The sequence below is a fragment of the Hemitrygon akajei genome, chromosome 31 (genome assembly GCF_048418815.1).
Source record: "Hemitrygon akajei chromosome 31, sHemAka1.3, whole genome shotgun sequence".
NCBI lineage: Eukaryota > Metazoa > Chordata > Chondrichthyes > Myliobatiformes > Dasyatidae > Hemitrygon > Hemitrygon akajei.
The window spans coordinates 2,803,732-2,827,086 of record NC_133154.1 but is presented as its reverse complement, the minus strand read 5'-3'; the positions used below and the strand labels follow the sequence as shown (position 1 = coordinate 2,827,086).

At 47.5% G+C, this 23,355-nt stretch overlaps 1 protein-coding gene across 2 annotated transcripts; it reads right to left on the bottom strand.

Moving 5' to 3' along the window:
* Positions 1 to 807: 807 nt before the first annotated feature.
* On the bottom strand, positions 808 to 23,002 carry fus (FUS RNA binding protein). 2 transcript variants are annotated; one of them, XM_073033815.1, is made up of 15 exons: positions 22,897 to 23,002; positions 16,707 to 16,740; positions 15,731 to 15,891; positions 13,210 to 13,372; positions 12,667 to 12,926; positions 11,039 to 11,270; positions 8,845 to 8,879; positions 7,023 to 7,058; positions 5,769 to 5,878; positions 4,611 to 4,740; positions 3,435 to 3,542; positions 3,088 to 3,208; positions 1,465 to 1,556; positions 1,205 to 1,349; positions 808 to 1,039 (listed from the first exon to the last, which is right to left on the bottom strand). In XM_073033815.1, the coding sequence occupies exons 1-15, from the start codon at positions 22,907 to 22,909 to the stop codon at positions 1,000 to 1,002; spliced, it is 1,680 nt and encodes a 559-aa protein (XP_072889916.1). In that variant the 5' UTR covers positions 22,910 to 23,002; the 3' UTR covers positions 808 to 999. The 2 variants fall into 2 exon arrangements, with proteins under 2 accessions (XP_072889916.1, XP_072889917.1); XM_073033816.1 differs by having other exon boundaries at positions 12,667 to 12,923.
* Positions 23,003 to 23,355: the final 353 nt, after the last annotated feature.

The window sequence follows — 23,355 nt, the reverse complement described above, 5'->3', positions numbered from 1 at the left end:
GAGCTGTTTACATGTGTTGTGAATGAAATTTGTTTAGACTTATTTTGCTTTGTGCTGTGTATGGTGCTTTATAGGTGCACCATGGTCCAGAGGAATCTTATTTTTTTGGTTGTATTTAGGTAGTCAGATGACAATAAACTTGACCTTGAATCCAAACAGCCAAGATGGATACCATGAGGAATCTTGTTGAATGCCATTCTAAAATCCACGTACACTCTCCATAACTGTTTTGTCACATCCTCTATCAAGGTCCATGAGACTGTGTTGACTATTGCCAATTAGACTAAAGCCTGAAAGCACGTAACACCAGGCTGAAGGACAGCTTCAAACTCTAGTATGGACCCTCAATCTCACCTTTGCACCGTATCTGGCTGCAACCCTGTAATTGTATCACTTACTCTGCATTCTGTTAACTGTCTTACTTTGTTCTACCTTAACGCACAGTGTAATGAATTGATCCTTTGATTCTGAGGCGGAGCCCATCAGATCCTGGACTCTCCCACGAGTAGAAGCATTCTCTTATTCATTTAATATCGGGGATGTTTCACCCTGCACCCCTCTCCCTCAGCCTTCTAATCTGTCTAATACGGGCCCTGTAAGTGAAACCTTCCGATTCTTGGGATTCATTCCTATGGATATGTACGTACGTACACACGCACCTGATCTCTCACTCTATCTTGCTCAGGATCGGTGGCTGTTTTCCTTATAGCTTTCCATCCTATCATCTGCCCAGAACCCAGAGAGGCATCCACTTGAATGCTGACAGGGAAAGGCACATCCCTTTTCCGGGAGAAGTAACGAGAGGAGTTAAAACAGTTGGAGGTTTAATGTCAACTTGTGGAAAATACAGGTTAAAATCCAACAAATACAAAAAAAAAGCTCCTCTGACGCAATGTAACGGTTATTACACACTTTGATGCACAAATCAACACAGAAACCGTATACAAAATAAAAAATAAAAGGTAGAAATCCCAAGGTCCCAATGAGTATGTACACAAACTAATATGGTCTCTCTCTTCGGTCTTGTCTGTGATCACTCCTTGAGGGAGAGAGAGAAACAAAACAAAAATGGGTTAGACTGTTACATTCAGCAACAAGGGTGTCTTCAATTACAAAGTCAGTGGCATGAGGGACGTGAACTGAGCGGCGCGTCTGGGAAGGGGCTGAAAATGTTCGTGATACGAAGGTCAGCATAACCATTTACCTGGATTCCATTTTCCCAGATCCCATGCCAAACCCTCCTCGGTCACCACCTCTGCTCCGGAATCCCCCTCGGTCCCCTCCACGGCCACGGAAACCGCCGCGGTCAAAGTTTCCACGGCCTCCGCGATCGCCTCCTCCAAAACCACCTGCAGTGGAAACGGGGAGGCAGAAATGTCAGGCAAAGGCAGAGAGATCTGAGGCACATTCCCTCCACCCACTCCCAAGACAGAGACACTCGCATGGAATTTAACCCCTACTTACCCATCTGGGGTGGCCCGCCTGCTCCTTCGGGTTTGGGAGATTTGCACTGGTTGCATTCGTTTCTCCATGAGAAGTTGATGTTGCCACAGCTCCTGCCAGAGAGAGAGATCATTCAGATAACGACTGGAGTCCTGTCCACCAACCTCCCAAGCACTCAATGGTCCTCTACACCGGGCTTACACAGGCCCTGTTAGACAGTTGAGGGACCTAGGGGTTTGCCGGGAGTGATTTCACAGGTGGACAGGGCAGTGACCATGGCATTTAGCACTCTGCCCTTCATCAGTAAGGATACTGACTATGAAGTTGGGATGTTATGTATGAGCAGCTCAGATCATCCCTGGGAACTAAAGTCTCTGGCTAGCCAACTTTTATCTATGCCCCTTATCATTACCAAGTCACCTTTCTTGCTCCTCCTCTCCAAAGATAAATGCCATACTTCACTCAACCTTTCCTCATAAGACGTGCTCTCTAGACGACCCGGCATTCTGGTAAATCTCTTCACCCTTTCTGAAGCATCCACATCCTTTCTACGAGTTGACCAGAACTGAACACAATATTCTCGTTGTAGTATAACAGGCTTTTGAATGCAAGGAGTGTTTAAGCTACAGAAATGGTTGATAGGAATTTTGCTGTACTGAAGGGCTTCAGTTACAAGGAAAGACTGGATAGACTGTGTGTGGATGTTTCTGGAAGACAATTTTAGGCAAGACTTTCAGGGATGAGGGAGAGCAGAGTACAACAACGGGATCCATGAACGTGGCGTCACAGGCAGACAGGGCAGTAAAGAAGGCATTTGGCACATTGGCCTCCATGTGTCAGGGCACTGTGTACAGGAGCTACAGTCATACAAGATATTGGTGAGTCCTCATTTGGAGTATTGCCTTCAGTTCTAGTTCCTTCATTGTATGAATGACGTGGAAGTTTTAGAGAGTCTTCAATGGAGATTTACTACAATGCTGCCTGGATTAGAAAGCATATCATACTGAGGAAAGGTAGAGTAGGCTTGGGCTTTTCTCTGGGGAAAATATGCTATTAAGCTGGAACAGTGCCGAGGAGATTTAAAAGGACATCACCAGAACTCAAAAGACTAAGCTATAAGGAGAGATTGGGCACACTGGGAGTCCTCCTTGGAGGGTGATCTTACAGAGGTGTTTAATTTCCTAGAAGGCCACAATAGGGGGAAACGACTATAATACACAAGTATGACTATAATAAGTCAAGTATGCTCTGTCATTCCACTATGGCTGATTTATCTTCCTTCGCAACTCCAGCATTCTCCCCAACCTTTAATGCCATTACGAACCAAGGAAGTATGATTATCTTATCCACCAGGGTTTGGGAATTGAAAACCAGAGGGCAGAGGGTTAAGATGAAATGGGAAAGATATTCAGTATCTGAGGGGGTGGTCCATGTATGGAACAAGCTGCAAGAGGAACTGGCTAAGGAACGTTTATGACATTGAAAAAACATTTGGACAGGTACTCATATAGGAAGGGTTGAGGGCAAATGGAACTAGCATAGATGGGGATCTTGACCGGTAGGGCCTTTTTCTGTGCTGTATTATTCTGAGCCTGGACATTCACCAACGCTGGGCAGGGTTTTGAGAAGACCTCTCATACTCACGGATTTGAGCACTTCCAGTCACCAGCTCGCTGCTGTCCTCCACCACCACCTCCTCCTCCTCCTCCTCCGCCTCCAAAACCACCTCGTGGACCACCACCGAATCCTCCACGGCCCATGGAACCTGACCCAGAGAGAGAGGGGGAGATGAGAACGGGGGGGAGAGAGAAACTGACTGACCAAGAGTTGGGCTCCACCTACCCCTTGGCATCTCCATAGCGGCGACATGGGCGGGGAGTGGCAGAAGAGGGGCAGCGGGAGTAGCCACGCCCCACCATGACAAGCAGAAGCCCCCCCAACCCCATATCTACTTGGAAAGGAAGGGCCGGAGCATTATGAATCCTACTCACCTCCACGACCTCCACCTCCTCTGCCCCCGCCTCTTATGCCTCCACGACTGAACTCGGTACGGCGCGTGGCAAAGGATACTTTGATCATGTGACCGTTGAATTCCTTTCCTGAGACACAGAGGAAAGAGTTGGTGAGACAGGCTTGGTCACAAACTACTCTCCCTCAATACCGTCAACAGGAAGGCCATATCCTCCCTCCCCAGAGTCTTTCTGCATCTCCACCATTGAGTCAGCAATAAGGAAGACAAAAGCAATGTTAGCATTCATTTCCAGAGGACTGGAAGATGTAACGCTGAGGGGTTTATAAGATGTCAGTGAGACTGCATCTAGAATATTTAAAATAGCTTTAGGCTCCATACATAAGACAAAATGTGCCGCTGTTGGGAGAGGGTCTATCTAGATCTTTAATTAGATAGGTTTCAATAATACCCTTGCTTATTCTTCTAAACACCAGTGTGCAGGCACAGAGCTCCTTAAACATTAACCTTTTCATTCCCACAATCATTCTCAGAAACCTCTGGACCCTCTCCAACACAAGCATGTCCTTCTTCAATTCCCCCATTTTGGTTATCCTTTCCCCTCTTCTCTTCTCATCCACCCATTACCTCATTTCTGGTTCAAAGTAAATTTATTATCAAACTAAGTACCTTGTTTCCTTGCAGACATTTTACATGAAAATTAATGAATTTACAAAAATCAATACATAACTAAGGCTGAAAAGCAAACAATGTGGAAAAAACAACCAAAGTGTGCAAATAAATAAAAAGTTGCAAAATGAGTCTGTACATCATAGAATCAGTTCAGAGTAGCAGTGAGTGAAGTTATTGTTGAAGGCTAGTAACTGTTCCTGAACCTGAGGCTTCTGTACCTCCTTCCTGATGGTAGCAGTGAGAAGGCTTGGACTAGATGGTGGGGTGCTGGATACCGCTCACTTGTGGCAGCATTTTGTGTAAATGTGCCCAGTGGCGGGAGGGCTTTGCCTGTGATGGACTGGGCATTGGTGCTTCCATATCAGGCCGTGATTCAACCAGTTAAGTAAAATGCATCTATTAGAGTTTTTGGTAGCATGCCAAATACAACATGCAAATCACTCGTGTTCCAGCATTCCCAGGCTCTTAAGTCAGCATGGACACCCCCCCCCCCCCCCAACCACTCCCATTATCCACGGCTACTCACCGTCAAACCAGTCAATGGCTGCCTTGGCCGAGGGAGGATCATCAAAGGAGACGGTGGCCTCACCCTTCAACTTGCCAGTCTCGCGGTCAGTGTACAGGTTGATCATGGGCTGCCCGGTCCTCTTGTTCATCTGCAAGGTGGCAGTGGGGGTAAGAGAAGGGTTCGGGTGAGAAAAACAAGATACTATCCCGCACCTCCCAACAACGTTCCCCCACCATATTACCAACCACAACCTCTGCCCAGACCAGCCATCAAACCCCTCACAGGCCAGCTGAGGAACATTCATCAAACATCCCTACACCACTCAGACACGGTCAATGTCTGAACCGACAGTAAACCATCTCCTCTCCCTGTACATAGTCTGCATTCCTCTGCCCCACAGCCACCCCGTGTCCGTAAATGCCTCTTCAATCCCTGCATTGCATCTGCCTCTACCAGTACCCCTGAAAGACTCATTCTAAGCACCCAGGTCAAACTTTTGAAGGCAGAGTACAGCGCTAATGGCAGCATTCTTAGCGGTGTGGAGAAACAGAGATCTTGGAATCCACGTCCATAGATCCCTCAAAGTTGCTACGTGTTGACAGTATCGCTAACCAAGTGTATGGTGGGCTGGCTTTAGGTGGGTTGAAGAGTTGCAAGGTAATTTTGCAACACCAGTCCACACGTGTTCAGTTCTAGTTACCTCATTATAGGAAGGATGTGGAGTGGAGAAAAGATTTACCAGGACGCTGAACAAACTTAGAGGAAAGGGCTTTCTGAGTGAAGGATGAAAGAAAACTTGACAGAGGTGCACAAAATGTTGAGGCATAGACAGGGTGGACAGAGAGGCGGTGGCAGATACCAGAGGGCATCATTTAAGGTGTGTGGAGGAAAGTTTAGGGGAGATGGTCCAAGGTGGTTTTGTTTTTACAGTGGTGGGTGCCTGGAATACACGGACCAGGGAAGATAGGGGACCACGGACAGAGGAAGATAAATGGATGGCAATGTGGTAGGGTAGGGTACAGTAGATTAAAAGGGCCTGTACTGTTCCGAACCACAGGCAAGCATTACATTGACTTTGTGGCCAGCACAGATGCATTGGGCCAAAGGGCCGTGAGATAAGGTACTGGCAGTGATGCTGCATGAGGCCAGGGAGCCAGAGTGGGGTCAGCAATTCACCTTGATCACGCCGATCTGCTTGAAGAAGTCGGCCACAGTATCAACAGTGACATTCTCACCAAGTCCCTGGACGAAGATGGTGTTGTTGTCGGAGTTGTCCTGGTCTGAGCCTGCGACAGGGGGAAGAGAAATGACATATCTTTCTGAGTTACCACGGGAGCACATCTCCACCCATCACTCTATCCCTTGTCACTGAAACCTACACCTCAGTAACCCTGTCACTAACACAATCCACCCCACCACCAGAGCCTTCTACCATATTCTAACCCAGGGTGGTGAGCCATTTTGAATGTGTGCCCGAATTGGCAATAATCTTTTAAAAAGAATTTTCTTGTTTGCCATGGTTATTTGGAGCAGTGATCATCATGGATTAGTAAATTTGTAACAATAATTACAATCTTCTTTAGCATAATATGACAAGTCCTGTTGCTTACTCATGTGTATTGTTTTACTATTAATAAAAATAGATTGAAATAAATGAAACGTTTTAGAAAACATGTTCAAGAATTGTTGTGGCGAATATTTCCTCTAATTTGTAATGACCAGTGTGTGCAGAATTCTTGGGCTGTGCCATTTTTTGCCCAGTGACAGCAGCATGTGCACTGATTTAAATGGGAGTAAACACAAAACTTTTCTAAGGATAATAAAGTACCATGTCCAGTTTGTTGTTAATTGTTTAAGAGGAATAAAACTGCATCAGAAACTGGGAAAGGGAATGCGATTGTGTACGATTGTAAAATATACTGAACTTGCCAGCGAAGCAGAGGGTGGTGGCCACCTGCTATGCGCCAGTCGTATAAGATATGTGCAGGCGCACACCTCACTGACGGAGGTACCAAGCCACCACATACAGCATTTACCAAAGTTACTGAATGGCCCACATTCACCAACAAACAACAGAAAAAGCAGAGTGAAGCTAACAGGAACAGGTTCAATGTGTAAACCAGGCCTCTGCGAGGATTTCAAAATCCATCAACCAACATCATATGTTGTTGTAAGCCAATGCCAGTCACTTTCCTGTGTATTAATTTTGCTGCTGACAGGTTGCAAAATATCATTCTCTGCTACATTTCACAGTACAGATCATCTGCTTTTTTCATTATGGGGTGGGTTTAAAGAAAGACATGGCACATGCCATCTTGGGTATGCTTACTATAGGATTACCACCCTGGCCCCTCCAATTCCCTTCCCTGTACATTCGCCAGCAACAATTAAGCAGGGGGAGGGGAACAGAAAACGAGGAGTCATTCCTACCTGGGTTGGCGTTTCCCGATCCTTGGTCCCGGGGACCTTGGGTTTGAAAAAGAAAGAGGGAGAGAGTTAATGCCTGAGACCTGGACCTCCCCGCCTCTCTCTCTCTCCCCCCACTCCACAACCCCCCCCAGCCCCGAGGGGAGGGGGAGAAAGTGAGAGAACGCCACGCAGCATAGAACCCGCCGGCAATGCAAACGAAACGTTCCAGAACAGAGCTGAGACTCCAACTCCTGTCAGTGCTTCGCCGCCTGCTCGTTCCCTGGGTGGCAAAAAACCTGCCTGTGCAGCAAACCTTCCACATCATGCTGTGACCAATTACCAAATCCACCAGTGACTTCAACCTCTGAGGCAGAGTGTGTGTGTGTGTTAAGTTTTTTTTCACTCTTGTTTAAACAAACCATTTCATTTTTCTCAACATGAGCCACTTTTGCCCCCTTCCTCCAACTCAACTGATCCGTAACCAGCTGGGGGTGTTTTTGTTCTCCCCAGCAGCAGACAGGTGGAAATTCTTCTCCAGTGGAGCCCCCACACACAAGCTTGACAAACACCCAGGACACGTGCAGTAAACAGCAAGCTTCATTCACTTTCAATCCTTGATTCTAAAACAAAGCCCCTTGTGTGTGCTTGCTTGCCCATGTTTTGAGAAATTTCTGCTCAAGACCCTCACTCAACACAGCTCTTCAGCCCAGAGAAGATGGTCCAGGCCATGATCAGCAGCTGGGGGAGTGGAGCCGTAGATTGACTAACTCTGAGACTCATCACTCTGGATTAAGATGCCCGACAGCCCACTTTGCGACACACCATGGGATAGGGAGTTTGAGGGGTAAAGGGCACAGGGACAGTACAGTGAAAGAGTGGGGGTGGTCCTCTCTGACCACTAACAGTAAACTTACATTACCACAAGTGAACCCGACTTGAAGAGATCGGGTGGGTTGTTAATGGCAGATGTGGCATGATTGCAGTGGGATCGGTGGTTGGCACAAAGCGGTTTCTCATGCAAGTGGCCAGGGTGAAGAATTGAGGCAAAAGAAGAGAAACAAGAACTAGAGAGGAAAGAGACCCTCCCCCCAAAAACACAAACACTACACAGCAAGGACATTCTGCCCGAGTCCAGGATGCCCTAAACAGAATCTCCTTGCTGTCTCTTTAGCTGGATAGGGGCAGTAGCTACACGTGCCCAACATTGGGTATGTCGCACTGGCCGACCCTCAACGTTAACTCCCCAGAGATCGAGAGGAATGCACACAGACCGGAGCTGTTCCACGAGTGACCCGCAAGGCGGGTTGGAGGCCACCATCTTTCCGACGCATCACACAAGTCAGTAACATGTTGGCAAACCCCTCTGTAACCATTCAATTATATACACATGAATATATGCTATATTAAACCCATACATTGTGGCGTTATTTTTCCAGACCAACAAACGCCGTTACTTTTGTTTTGATAAACACCAGTCTCTGTACTCATGCACATCAGTAACACCATGACCCATTCACTGTATTTTGTTTTTTTTGGTTGTTTTTAAGATGCTTAGATTAGCTTTCGCACCCTCCCAGTTTTTGATGTTCTTAAGATGGACACAATGATATTTGGCTGAGGGAAGGCACTCAGAAGAGTGGCTCTCACCAAGGGATGCAGAGAGAGGGGAAGAGAAGGGATTGGTGTTTGTAAACCCCATGCCTTACATTCCCCACAAGTCATACCATGATAACAGTGCCTTTGATCCACAATATACTCCGTTAAACACATTGAATGCTTCAAGTCTTTAGAGTTTTTTTTTGCTTTTTTTTTTGGTTTTGATTTGCTTAACTCTTTCACTTACCACCAAACTTATTGAATCCACCTCGTTCACCACCGCTGAGAAGACAAATTTGAAGATATTGAAGCTTTTTCCACGTGTCTGTGTGTGCGCATGTTTTGTGTGGGTGTGTGTGTGTATGTATATGTACGTGTATGAACTTAGACCTATGGTATATTTACATGTATATATACACTTATTTTTTGTTCAAAAAAACCAGACCTTTGATTTTAACATGACACTGTTAATGAAAACCATCTCTTTTTACCGAAAGGTATGTTGGAATTTCTCCAAAAGTCTTATCTGTCCAAATTTCACCATAAAATATACTCTCTAGTACCAAACCTTGCATAGGACATTCACATACTAAGCTCAGCCAATTTTACCATTAACAGCTCTGCACACAGTTTTGCCTTCTACAAAAAAAAGATTAGGTATAAAAATATGTAAAATATAATACAGGACTCATTCGGTAGGTATGTAGAACTACACAGAGGTGCGTCTGTTGTAAAGACACCTCGCTGTACTTGTTACCTTTGATTCCACTCTTAACACACACCACTGCTATGGCAGAATCTTTAAGTGTATACAAGACCTTGTTTTTTTTTGTTTCTGAGACTTGCATTAACCTTAAAAGCGGCTGAATTGTGGTGTCAACTTTATTTGTGTACGGCATGCAACTCTCTTGGATTAACAAAAAACAAAAAGGATTTTGGTTATGTAAACTAGTGTGGAGGGGTGCAGAAGTGATACAGTTCATTTCACTTTGAAACCTGTGACACACAAAATTGCAAGATTTGTTAACATCAAAACAGCAGATAAATAAATGTGTTTTATCTAAGATAAAGTAGTAAATATATTTGCTTTCATATGCCCGTCAATCACACCCAGCCCTGATCTGCCAACCCAGAGATACACACCAGCAGTTAATGTGAGAACCCCTGCAGCAAACCCGGCTCCGTGCCGAAGTCTTGGCGTGTGGCAGGTTACCATCACACCAAACAAAGCAACTAGCGTATGTCTGACCCGGTGGAGAGATAGTCACAGAGCTTTTCTCGGCCCTTTGCCCACCCCCACAAAAATTACAGTACTCCACCCCCTTTATTTTAGAAAAGGAATCACACCACTTCTTGGTAGACTTAAGGACACCACGGCCTTCTCTTTGTCAACAGAATGGTTTGCAGACACAGATGAACATACAACAGAGCTGGCCTGAGCCTCTCCTTCCCCTGGCGCCCCACCGAGCACACACTTTCAGCTGAGTGCACAGCAGGCTCCTGTCGGGAGACCCCAGCCGACGGCCAACGACACAACATTCGGTTTGATACGAGAGAACACAGGGTGGTACACCAGGGTAGGGGAAAAAGGCCCGGCCCGATCAGCTTTTGTCTCCCACCCACCACATGCAACTGGTTCACAACATTGTCAGTGTACTTGGAGCTCAGAACCACCCTGAATATTGCCCCCTCCACCCCAGTATGTCCCACCCTGTTATCTTCCCTCCCACACCTCCCTCATCCCCTTCCCTAGCTGTGCTCCACCCATTCACCACCCCTGGAAACAGTCTTCCTTTGCCTCCAAGCCCTAATCGTCACAACACTTCTCCCTTCTCTGCTGGATACTGGTCTTCACCCTTCCCTGGGTCACCCCAACCCCAAACACCACCTTCTTGACTCTTCTGCCCTGAATACCTACCCCATTCACCACCCAGTCCCCTAGGACCACTCCTTTCACCTGTCCACATTACCCTCAGACACACCTGCCCCCATTCCATTCTAATCTGGCTCAAAATTTACAGTACCCCCCCCCCCCCACACAAAACCTCACTGCCCATCCCTTGTGGTGTACCCTCCTGCCCTATCCCAAATCAACCCTCCCCAGTACCTCTCTCTTCACTTCCCATCCCTGGCTCATCCCTTCCTTCCCTATCTAACCTCTTCTCCACTCCCCAAGCCCTCTCTCTGTCCCTTCACTCTCACTCCTCCACCGGCCACAGTCCCCCTTCCTCTCTCCCTCTCCCACCCCCCTTCTACTTCCTCCTCTTCCCCTTTCCCACCTCACCCTCTTCTCTCCTAATGACACATCCCTCGTAGAATGAAGCTGGTGAACCACTCCGAGACACCGGCCTTTGTCGAGGTAAAACAGGCTGCTCTACCGCCCCCTCAAACACGTCTCCCCACCTCCTCCCACATGAACGGAACAAGAGGCTGAACCTTACCTCATACCCCCACCTCGTCCTCCACGACTCCCTCGCCCTCCTCCTCCACTGCCCCCTCGCTCGAAGCTGCCACCTCCAGCTCCTCCACCTCCGCCGCCGCCTCCACCACCTCCTCCGCCACGGCTATACCCCCCTCGGCCTCGGCCACGGCCTTCCTGCTGCCCTCCTCCATATCCACCGGGCTCCTGGCTGCCGTAGCCTCCACCGGGGCTGGAGTCCTGGTTGTATCCACCTGCAAGGGAAAGGAGAGACAGTTAAGAGACAGAAACACGGAGGAAGGAGAGGGGAGCGTGGGGGAAACAGGACCAGGGGTGGGGGTGCAGTAGTGGAGACCAAGTTTTATAAGACGTTACTCACAGCGCATTGGAATACAGACAGGCTCTTGACCGGTCAGGGAATCTCAAAGGTTACTGGGAGAAGGCAGGAACATGGGGTTATGAGGGATAATAGAATAGCAGGGAAGGCTCAGTGGGCAAAATGGTCTAAACATGCTCCTATGTCTGACGGTCCTCATCAAGTACTTGTACAAAAGTCTTCAGCGCTCATAGGACCACCGGTCAGTATTGACATCTGGGCCAAAGGGCCTGCTTCTGAATCAAATGACCATCCTCAGTCTGAGAGACCACTCGCTTTTGTCTCCTTTGCTGATTTAAACATCCTTGTCCACCCCATGTCAGGACTTCCTATCTTTCAGTGAATCACCTCTCATGTTTTCCTAGGAGGATTCAAAGGAGAGCTAACGAACTGTATTCACAGCAGGTTCAATGGAAGTTAGTTTCTCGGACAGGAGACCCGTGACTGGTGGCATTCCCCAGGGGCTGGCCCTGGGCCCTACATTCTCTGTCATTCACTGAACAGTTTAGACGAGGGACAGGGCGGTGAAGCGTGCACGTTATGCTGCAGCTGTAAAAGATGGCAGTGAGTCCACGTATGGAACAGTAGTCCAGTTTTGTTCACCCAAAACACCAGTACACTGCGGAACATAGAACAGTGTTGCAGGGACTTGAGGAATGAGTTATGGAGAGAGGCTGGGCAGGTTCAGACTATATTCCTTGGTGAGTAAGAAACCAATTGACCTTATAGAAATGTAGAAAACCATGACGGGTACAGATAGGTTGGGGATCCAGAACAAGTTTAAGAGGGAAAAATTTAATGGAGACCTGATGGGATGAGCTAGTAAAGGAAATGGTTGAGGCAAGTGCATTAATAACACGAACAGTACCTGGCCAAGTACGTGGACAGCAAAAGTTTAGAGGGAATTACAATGATTAAGGGAGATTATAGGGGTATGGGCCAAAGGCGGACAAATGGGACGAACTGCTACGCGGCTCTATAACTAGACTGCAGAGAATGTTTGTGCTGTAACTAGCCCTCTCTTCCCCACCCCCCTCCCAGCGTTCCTGACACATGGTTAATAAGGGAAGAATTAGATTTATGCTAAGAGGTCAGCACAGTGCAGGCTGAAGCATCTGTACGATGCTGCACTGTTCCACGTTCTCCCTTCCCCAGCTCCTGCGAAGGGCATTGTTCTCTGTGATGCCAGTGAAGTAGTGGGGGAAGCTGGGACCAGCACGACCCGAGGGACTAGGCTCCCAGTTGTAGCAGCCTGAACAGAACCAAATACTCACCCCCTCCTGAGCTGCCTCCACCACTGCCACCGTACTGGCCCTGTTGACCGTAGCCTCCGCCTGCCTGGCCCTGGTAGCCCTGCTGTTGTCCGTAAGGGCCCTGCTGTTGTCCATAAGGTCCCTGCTGTTGTCCGTAGGACCCTGGTTGTTGTCCGTAGGGTCCCTGCTGTTGTCCATAGGACCCTGGCTGCTGACTGTAGCCCCCACCACCCTGTGGGTGCCCGTAACTGGTCGTCTGCGAGTTTGTTCCCCCGTAGCTGCTGAGGGAGCAACAATGCGCTCATGGTCAAAAGAGCCAGGTATATACAGTTAATATCCCCTTCTGGAACCCTGGTGTTGGAACAAGCTGTCCTACCCCACACCCCAAACACACCACCCAGTTCCCCCAACCCTGGAACCCTGTGGGAGTGGGCGTTGGGCAAGCTGCCCCCTCCCACTATGTGGGACCAGGTGCTGGACATGCCCCCCCCCCCCCCCACCACCACCCTGGACTGGTGTTGTTGTGTTTATCAGCCCATGACCAGGTTGTGGTCAAAGACTCACCTGCTGGAGGAGGTGGCTGAAGGCGCCTGCTGCCCATAGCCAGGGTAGGAAGACTGTTGCCCGTAGGAGCTCTGTGGTGCCTGGGTATTGCCATAACCAGAGGAACTATAGCCACCCTGGCCAGAGTGAGAGTAGCCTTGAGAGGTGGGCTGGGTCCCATACCCTACAACGAGAACACAACACTTAGGCATATCGTATTATTTATAAAAGCGTAGCATTATTTCAATTCCCACCATTGCAAGGAGATTCATGTTCTTTCACACGGGATTCTTCCGGGTGCCACAGCTTCCTCCCACACCCAAAGACACATGGCCAGGGTTAGGGCTAGTAACTATGTTGGCGCCGGAAACGTGGCGACACATTTTCAGACTGTGTTGGTCGTGTCACAAACACATTTCATGGAATGTTTTGATGTATATGTGACAAATAAATCTAATTTGTAACATGTAAACGGTGGGAGCTCACACTGCAATCGTACAAAACACCCATCAGCTCCCATTCGGTGTGCAGGTCTGTCCCTCACATCTGCAGACATGGCCACAACAGTGCAGGGCAGCACCACCTGGTGTGCAGAGCAACTATAAAGAGAGGTTCTATAGGCTGGGTTACTAACAGAAGGGCGTGCAGAGACTTTCTGAAGTTTACAAAGGCAAAGTTAAGGTAGATGATCAGTATTTCTCCAGTTTAGGAGCAATTCTTCCACACTCACTCATTCAGTGGGCATCCTTCATTATGGGAGGTGGAAGCTTCAGAGGTTGTGCAGAGCTTTAGCAGAACGGGGAGGACTGAGCAGATCCAACAAGCTGAAGAAAGTGCAGAGCAAGGATGCTGCTGGGACTAGAGGGAACGAGGTTGGGACTTTACTCCTTAGAGCGTAGAAAACTGAAAACTACCTTTCAGGGGTGTATAGGAGCAGAGAGAGTGAAAATGCAGTCTTTTATTGATTAGGAAGTAGATGGCACAGGTTTAAGGTGAGATGAAAAGGATTCAATAGGGATAGGAGGGGCAACTTTTTCCACTCAGAGGGTGGACCATATATGGCACAAGCTGGCAGACCATGTGGTTCACAGCAAGTAGAATTACAATTAAAAAGCTTTTGGACAGGTATGTGGATAGGAAGGGTATAGCAGGATGCAGGCCAACCAGAGGGGGGAAGAAAAGGTTTAGCAGTGCGGCACGACGGACAACATGGAGAGATGGCTTTAAAGGAGCAGAGTGTGTTCTGTACAACTCAATGCCAATGTAGGACAGACAACCAGAATTAGCTTAATTATCGCCAAAGAGTGCAAAACAAAAGATTTACAGTTTACAGAGAATTCACCTATCTGCTGGGGGAAGGGGAGATGCTGTCTTGCTGAAGGAAAATGAGAATATATCACATCTGCATCTGTCACCCTTCTCCTGTGCTCCAGCTAAACCTGCTGAGTACCTTTGTCCTTCTGTGGGCTGACAACAGCAGATGAAGGGCTAGAAACAAAATGATGTAAACAATAGCAGGAGTGGGCCCTCTGGCCCGTTGAGTCTGCTCTGTTATTCAATATGACCAGTGGTCATGGTCTCAGCTCCATCTTCCTGCCTTCTCCCCAGAACTCTGCATCCCCCTGCCATTTGGGATACTGCCTGGATTAGAGAGCACGAAAAGAGTGAGCGAGCTACTGTGTTTCTCTTTGGAGGACAAAAGACAGCTTGATAGAGCTGCATTAGATTATGAGGCATTGATAAAGTGGGCTGCCACCATCTTTTTCCCAGGGTAGCAATGGTCAGTACCGAGGCAAGCGGAGGGAAGTTTAGGAGAGATGTCAAAGTCACATTTTATTTTACAGAGCGTGCTGGTTGCCTGGTGTGAGGTAGAGGCTTATACATTCAGACCATTTCAGACTCTTAAACGGGCACATCACTGGAGGGTTATGGGCTCTGAGGGAAGGGAGGATGAGGTCAATGCCAGAGTAGGGAACAGACAGAGAGACATGCAGACATTATGGTGCAAGGGCCACGATGATGTAGACAGGACCAACTGATAGAGTAGAACGTGCTGGGAAATGCTTTCATAATTTTGTATCTTCTGGAGGGGAGAGAAGGGAGCTTATTGAGCTGTACTGTTCTACTTTGTTCAATGCTGTGTAAGAGGGAAGGATAAAGGAAAAAGATAGCGCAGACAGCCACTGCCTTTGTCCCAGGGTGAAACAGCTAGTACCAGAGGGTATAATTTTAAGGTGACTGAAGTACAGAGGATGTCACAGGTGTTTTTTTTTAAAAACAGAGTGGTGGGTGCATGGATCTATCTGTCAGGCATGGAGGTAGAGGCAGATACATTAAAGACATTTAAGAAACTCTTAGAAAGGCACATGGATGATAGAAAAATGGAGGGATATGTAGGAGTTAAAAGTTAGATTCATCTTAAGAGTAGTTTAAAACGTCAGCATAATACCATGGGCCAAGGGATCTGCGCTATGTCATACTGTTTGTTGAGACCCACAGAACAATTGTTAACCCGTTACCAGGGTTTGCCAACGACACTTACCAGTCTGTGCCTGGCTGTAGGAGGAACCGTAGCCACTGCCCTGACTGTAGCCAGAGGTGTCCGTTGGCTGGCTGTATCCACTGTAGCCCTGGTGGCTGTACCCCTGGGGAGGAGGCTGGGTGTAGCCACCTTGCCCAGGTTGGGTGCTGTAACCCCCGTAGCTAGAGGAGAGGGCAGGAATAGGTTAACAGAGGAACTGGAATATTATTGAGCAATGTACAACAATACAATGGGAAGTCAATACACAGTGCACAGCGATAGTACAATGAGAGCAGAGACACAAGTGTAACGGCTACACAAAATTTACAGTGCAGGTAAACAATCAGGTGCAAGATCAGAACCAGGTAGATAGTTACAGGAGCTCAACTGCTGTATCACAGCAAGGCACAGTTTCAGTGGAACCTATTACCAAGCTCAAAGAACTTTGTCTTACAAAAGATCCGTACAGATTATTTCATTTCAAATGTCAGATAAAGTGTTACAGCTACAGAACAAGTGCAGTGCAAGGGTCACAGTGAGGCAGGTTGTGAGAACAGGAGTCCATCCTAGGGGACCGTTCAATAGTCTTTCAACAGCAAGGTAGAAGCTGTCCTCAAGCCTGGTGGTACATGCTTTCAGACTTATTTATTTTCTGCCCAATGGGAGAGGGGTGGGGAGAGGCAAGAGGAGAAAATGTGCAGGATGGATGGGGTTTCTGAGGTTGAGGGGGGATAATACAGCAGCCATGATGGATTGATGGGTCAAAGGCCTAATTCTGTCCTTGCACAGAGGGGGGAGGGGAGAGAATGTCCATGGTGGAAGGGACCCATGTGAGGAGTTTCTTGTTGTCAGACAAGTGGGGGGCAGGGGAAGAGAACGTGGGACCGACTAGCGGTGGGCAAGTGGGGGGCAGGGGAAGAGAAGGTGGGACTGACTAGCAGTGGACAAGTGGGGGGGCAGGGGAAAAGAAGGTGGGACCGACTAGCGGTGGGCTTACCTCTGAGCTGACGGCTGTCCGTAATTCCCAAGATCTACAATGAAAAAAAGACAAGAGTAAATCAAAACTTTGCTGCTTCTGGGGATCAAGGTGCTCCAGTACAGAAATCACAAAAGGCAGACAGGACCACTTAAGTCATTTAATTGGTAATGGTACCTATAAAAAGTAGGGCACCAGATTCAGTCATGTCGCTGTGCTGATCCAGATAAACCTATCATCAATATAACTCTTCCTCCTTCGCAGCCAATAACCTTTCCCTTTTCTGTCTCTTAACTGTCCCTAACGTATCTGCCTCTAACACCACACCCAGCAGTAAATCACTGTGTGGGGCGCAAACTACCCCTGAACTGCCCACTCAGCTTAAAAAGGATATTCTCCTGTATTAGCCATTGCCACCCTGGGAAATAGGCACTGGCGTTCCACTCAGTGAATGCCTCTCATAATCTCATATACCTCTATTAAGTCTCTCATCCCCGTGTACCAGAAATCCCTGGCTCACTCAACCCTTCCTCATAAAAACATTCTCCAATCTGGACATCATCCTGGCCCTGCACCCTCTCTAAAGCTTCCACAATCTTCTGATAATGAGACAACTAGAACTGAACACAGGTCTAACCAGTGTTATGGAGCTGCAACATTACCTCGCAGCTCTTGAACTCAGTCCCCTGACTAACGAAGGTAACATACATACACCTTCTAAATCTCCCTATCAACTTGCACAGCAACGGATCCTGCTGTTCATTCAATTGGTGTATTATTGTCTTGTGTACAGAGACAGCTTCTGTTCACGTGCCATCCAGACAGGTAATTCCATGCATAGTTACAATGACGAGAAAGAGAAACTGAATGCAGACTGTAGTGTAGTGCAGGCAGTCAATTCAGTGCAAGGACCACAATGAGGTCAATTGTGAGGTTAGGGTCCATCTTACCCTATGAGATGAGTTTATTTAACTAAATGTTTATTGTGACATGCACAACTGCAGTGAAAAACTTCCTTGCAGCAGCATCACATATGTGTAAATGGGTTTATTAGTGTGACATGTACTGCAAAGAGCCTTAGAAGAGAGAAATTACCCTTGGGCCTGATGGAGCTGTTGCATCTTCTGCGCGACAGGAATGGAGAGGAGAGAATGGACATGGTGCTGATTTCCCAAGGCAGCAACTAGTGTAGACAGAAGGGATGCTTGTTCCTGTGAGGGACTGGGCTATGCCCACAACTGTCAGGTTTCTTACAGTACCAAGCAATGAAGCACCTGGGTAAGGTGCTGTCTATGGTTGAAGTCAAAGGGCAAATTCAGCAGATTGCCCCCCTGCTGTCTCTGACCTTCAGGATCAGTGAATACAACCGACAGAACGTGAAGTGTCACTGAGCAACACAGCACAGAACGCCCTACTGCCCAACTCTTGCATGCCGACCAAGCTGCCTTCCTGAACTTGTCCCAAACGGCCATGCTTGGTCCAGATCTCTCGAAATCTCCCCTCTGGCAGCTCATTCCTCATCTCCACCACCTTCTGCATGAAGCAGTTGCTTCTCAGGTCTCCTTTGAATTGTTTCCCTGTCACTAAGCCAATGCTCCAGTTTCAGACTTCCCTTTTCCCACTGAAAAAGACTGCAACCGGCCACCCCCCCTTACACCCCTCGCCATCCCTTCAGCCCCCTTCACTCCGGAGGAAACAGATGGAACTGGAGTCAGTTTGTGATTGTCACATTTACCAAGAAATAGTGGAAAATCTGTCTTGTACGCTCTTGTAAGGAAAAGGTTAAATTTGTTTCCTCCTCATATATACTAAAATGTGTAAAACAAAATGGAAGTCTGCAAGGCAAAATGGTGTCAGCTTTGAACGTTTTAAGAGACGGGGGTTGATAAAATTATAAGGGAATTGGGGAGTCTCGGATTCCTGTAAATAATGGTTAAGGTTGAGTCTGTGTATTCTGGTTTGAGAATGGCTGCAGTTTGAGCAGCTGTTGTCTCCTGACTTTTCACACCTTTTGCTTCTGTGTTTAAATTTCAACTTTGGGTTAAGTGCCGATTATGTCTGTAACTGCAGTATGCTTGAATAATGTCTCACAACTGCTTCTCTGAGTGAAAATAAACTTACAAAACCCACAATCACGCAATCAATCAAGTCACCAGCTCCACTTCATTAGCAGTTTGAGATCTGATTCAGTACTGTGTAAAAGTCTTAGGCAGATGTACCAAAAAATTCTTTAAAGCAAAAATGCTTTCAAAAATAATGAAGTTTCTAAAAATCAAAAAAAATTATTAAAAAGAATAAAAATAATTCAAATCAATATTTAGTGTGAACTGTACATTGTCGTGCTGTTTTATAAGAAAATCTGCTGGTAGGCTGTTGAAGTATCTTGGAGAATTTGCCAGTTTTCTGCAGACTTTGGCAGTCTCACTCGCTTCTCTCTCTCCAAGTAATCCCCGACAACCTCAGTGATGTTGAGATCTGGGCTCTGTGCAAGACATACCATCTATTGCAGAATTCCTCGTTCTTCTTTTTGCTGAAGATAGATCTTTATAAACCTGGCTGTGATTACTGTCATTGTCCTGCTGCAGAATGAAGTTGGAACCCATCAGACATCTCCCTGATGGAATTGTGTGAGGGATGAGAATCAGCTTGTACCTCTCGGCACTGAGGATTCCATTCATTCTGACCAGATCACGAGCACAAATGCAGATCCAAAGCTGCAGGGAACACCTCAGAGTACTTAACGGTTGGCAGCAGACACTCATCCATGTAGCACTCTCCAGCTCTCCAGGGACAGTTTGCCTCCTGCTTGAGCCAACAATTTCAAATTTTGACTCGTGGGTCCAGGGCACTTGCTATCATCGTTCAGCGCCCAAGTCCTTGTGTTTTTGTGCAGAGGTGAGTTGCTTGGCTTTGTTTCCACTTCAGATGACTAGCTTTTTGGCAGCAAGACTTCCACAAAGACCACTAACAAGGTTTCTCCGAAACTTGGGTTCCAGTGGTCTCCGTGAGTGCTGGACTTCTTCCTACTTAGAAGGGTCATCAGTTCGCTGTCTCTCTCAGCTTCTGGTCCACAACCTTCTCAGTTTCTTAGTGATTCTTCAGAAGACCTTGGACAGCTCATCTTGAAACTCAGTGAAATTTCTGCTTGCTGCTGCAGGGTGACCACCTTGTGTCTTGTTGCTGTGCTCACCCTCGCCATGGTGACGATTTGAAGATTGATCTGTCACATGTGCCATGTCCTCTCCTATTAGTCTCCCATCCAGTTTGATTCCTTCTGCAGCCTTTTCAGTAGCAGTTTCATTCACTCAACTAGTTTGTCATTGATCAGTGGAACCTGCTTGATATCTTTATCTAATAATGCACTGGGCTCTACACCTACAAACTAATCAAGTTTTTAAAAATCTCTTCTCGGCTTCCAGCCGGGTACAGGTTTTGAAACACTGGCTATAATCAATACCTGTACACAGCTGAAAGCCTGATAACAGTTCATTCACCGTATGTGCTGGGAAAGCACTAGATCTTTAATCAGCTTTTTTATTTAAAAAGTAGTCTATTACTTAATGTTACTTTCTTCCATAAAGTTTCTCCAACATTCATTTTTTTGAAAATGAGTGTTTGGAACATGAAAATTCACTTTTTTCTACAACAGACTAATGCAAAGACAAAAAAAAATCTAAAACAGAACTTGTATAAAAAATCTAGGATGCCAAAGACACTTGCACAGAACTGTGTGACCGAAGAATTTTGCAAATTTCCACAGATTTATCATAGTGATTTATCACTGGTGCATCACCAGTATGCAGGCTCCAATGTGCAAAATGCTGCAGGGGTTGTAGACTTAGCCAGCTCCATCATACTCCCTACAACCAAGGACATCTTCTAAAGGCAATATCTCAACACGGATGGCAACGTCCATTACTAAGTATCCTCACCATCCAAGGTAGTCGGCCCTCCTTATCCACGAGGGATTGGTTCTGGGACCCCTTACAGATACCAAAAAACGCGGATGCTTGAATCCCTTATTCAACCTGTCTCAATGCGGTGGACCTTAGGACCCAGCAGAACCCCAGACCTTATTTAACCTGTCTCACTGCGGTGGGCATTAGGACCAGGCAGCAGAGTTCTGAATCTGCAGTGTCTCTGCTCATGAAAATAATCATGATCACAATTGAAAATAAAGTGATCAGAAAGAGGTGCAACGCCATCGGTCATTGGAAAAGCATTAGGCTACAGTCGGTCAACGATCGGAACAATTTTAAAGGATAAAGTGAGATAGGCCCTGCCCCAATGAAAGCTACAATTATTACTTAGCAACACAGTGGTTTAATTATTGGGTTTTGGGTTTTTGCTCCTCCACATCAACCAGGCACAGATGCAGAGCATGCTCAGGAACAATCTGTCACTGGATCGAACTCGGGAACTTCTGTTCCCGAGCCCGGCGCTGAAACATACGTTCTTAAGTGTTCTATATGAATGTTTTATATATGCCCTATTGTCCTGTTTATTATTTATTGTAATGCCTGCACTGTTTTGTGCACCTTATGCAGTCCTGGGTAGGTGCGTAGTCTAGTTTTTTCTGTGTTTTTTTTTTTACATAGTTCAGTCTAGTTTTTGTACTGTGTCATGTAACACCATGGTCCTGGAAAAAAAATCTCCATTTTTACTGTACCAGCAGTTATGGTCGAAATGACAATAAAAGTGACTTGACTTGAATTGAAAGATAAAATATATACTATATACTAAGACAAACGTTTGACTGACGCTAAATAATACCAGATGTACCCGTTCCGACTTACTTAGTAAGAGAACTTCCGATTTAGTTTCCCATCCACGGTAACCTACGCACATCCTCCCGTATACTTTAAATAATCTCTAGATTACTTATAATACCTAATACAATGTAAATGCTATGTAAAATAGTTGTTATACTGCATTGTTTAGGGAAAAATGACAAGAGAAAAAGGTCTGTACATGCTTGAACAAGAGCACTTCTGGGTTTTCTCGATTCGCGGTTGGTTGAATTCGCGCATGCAGAACTCACGGATAAGGAGGGCTGACTGTATGCCCTTTGTTTGTTACTAACACCAGGGAGGAGGTACAGGAGCCTGAAGATCCATACTCAATTAAGGAACAGCTTCAGCTCCTCCACCATCAGATTTCTGAAGCCATGAACCTTGCCATTCTCTTTCGCAGTTGTTTTCTGTTTACAAATGAATGACTTTTAGATCTTGCACTGTATTGCTACTGTGAGACAATGCAGTTCAGTGATGATAAACACGATTCTGAATAGCTCTACAAGCCTCACACTTTATCCTGTTATCTCTGGGTACCCGGCATCATTGGCATTACCTATATGTCAAAGCAAGGTTTCAATATCAACGATGAACCAGGTTACCTTATGCAGGGGCATGCAAAGGGAGAATCATTATACCCACCCACTGTACAGTACGATCCAAACCAGAGTGGAACTGCTCCCCAAACCCAGTATGAGGGTCAACTCTTGGGTGATGGACAGGCATTTCTGACGTCACCGCGCACCACGCCAAGCCAAGGAAGGAAGAAAAATGCCCGGATGTCGCCCATCCGCCATGGCCGTCCCGGCGCCGGGGGGAGGGGGGAGATACCCGCCACAATCCGCCGCCATCCTCCCCCGCATGGGATCCGGCGCCGCCCCCACCTTACGGGAGGGCGGACGGAACCCCAGCGGAATTTTTTATTTTTGACTGGGGGAATGATGGAGTTTCCAACCGGGAGAAAAGTGTGTGGGGTGGGGGAGTTTTGCCGTGTGAAAGAGCGGCGCGCCATGATCCACCCGCACATTAACAAATGACCCGCCGCCGCCACTTTTATTGCCGCTGCGACACAGATTTAAAGGCGCACCCGCCACGTTAATGCGGGAAGGAGGAAGGAGCCGCGAAATGTCGGCGGCGACACCGAGCTCCCCCCTCCCCCGAAATGGCTACATCGCCGCCCATTTCAGACCAACGCCGGTGGGGAAGCGCGGAGACAAGCGGCGGGATTTAACGACCGGAGTGGCGGGGAGGGAGAGGGGCGGACAAAATGGCGGCGGCTGGAGGGGGAGTACGAGGCTTGAAATGGCGGCTTTACAGCGGAGGGGGAAAGCCGAAATAAACAGTAATTCTTCCGACCCCGGAGGCGTCGATCAGACTGGGCATGAGTGATGGAGAACTGTTGCACCTCCGCCACTTACCGTTCGACGCCATGCTGCCTTCGACCCGGCCGCTGCGGTCCCGACTGACGGAGGGGGTGGGGGAGGCTGGGGGCGGAGCCTTAGCGGGACCCAGGACCTGATGGAGGGATGGACTCGCTGTCTCCACTCTTTTACAGTTCCTTTCCTTCTCACAGACCAGGCTTGCTGTTATGTTTTAAAAATTATTAGACATTATGTCTGCGGGGGAACCTCCTTTCTTTTTGGGGGCTGAGGGATATGTTATCTATGTTTGGCAGGACACAACCTCCCCCCTCAATTCTTCCTCCGGATGGCATTGTCCGCCGGTAGGTCACGTGATCGAAGAACCCCGCCCCCCCCATCCCTTCTCCCCGGCCACCACCACGTGGTGCAGCAAGCCGCAGCGTTCGCCCTCTCCCCGCCGCCTCGCCCCTCTGACGTGTTACGCAGAGGCGCCAAGGGAGCTCGCGCCACGCCGGG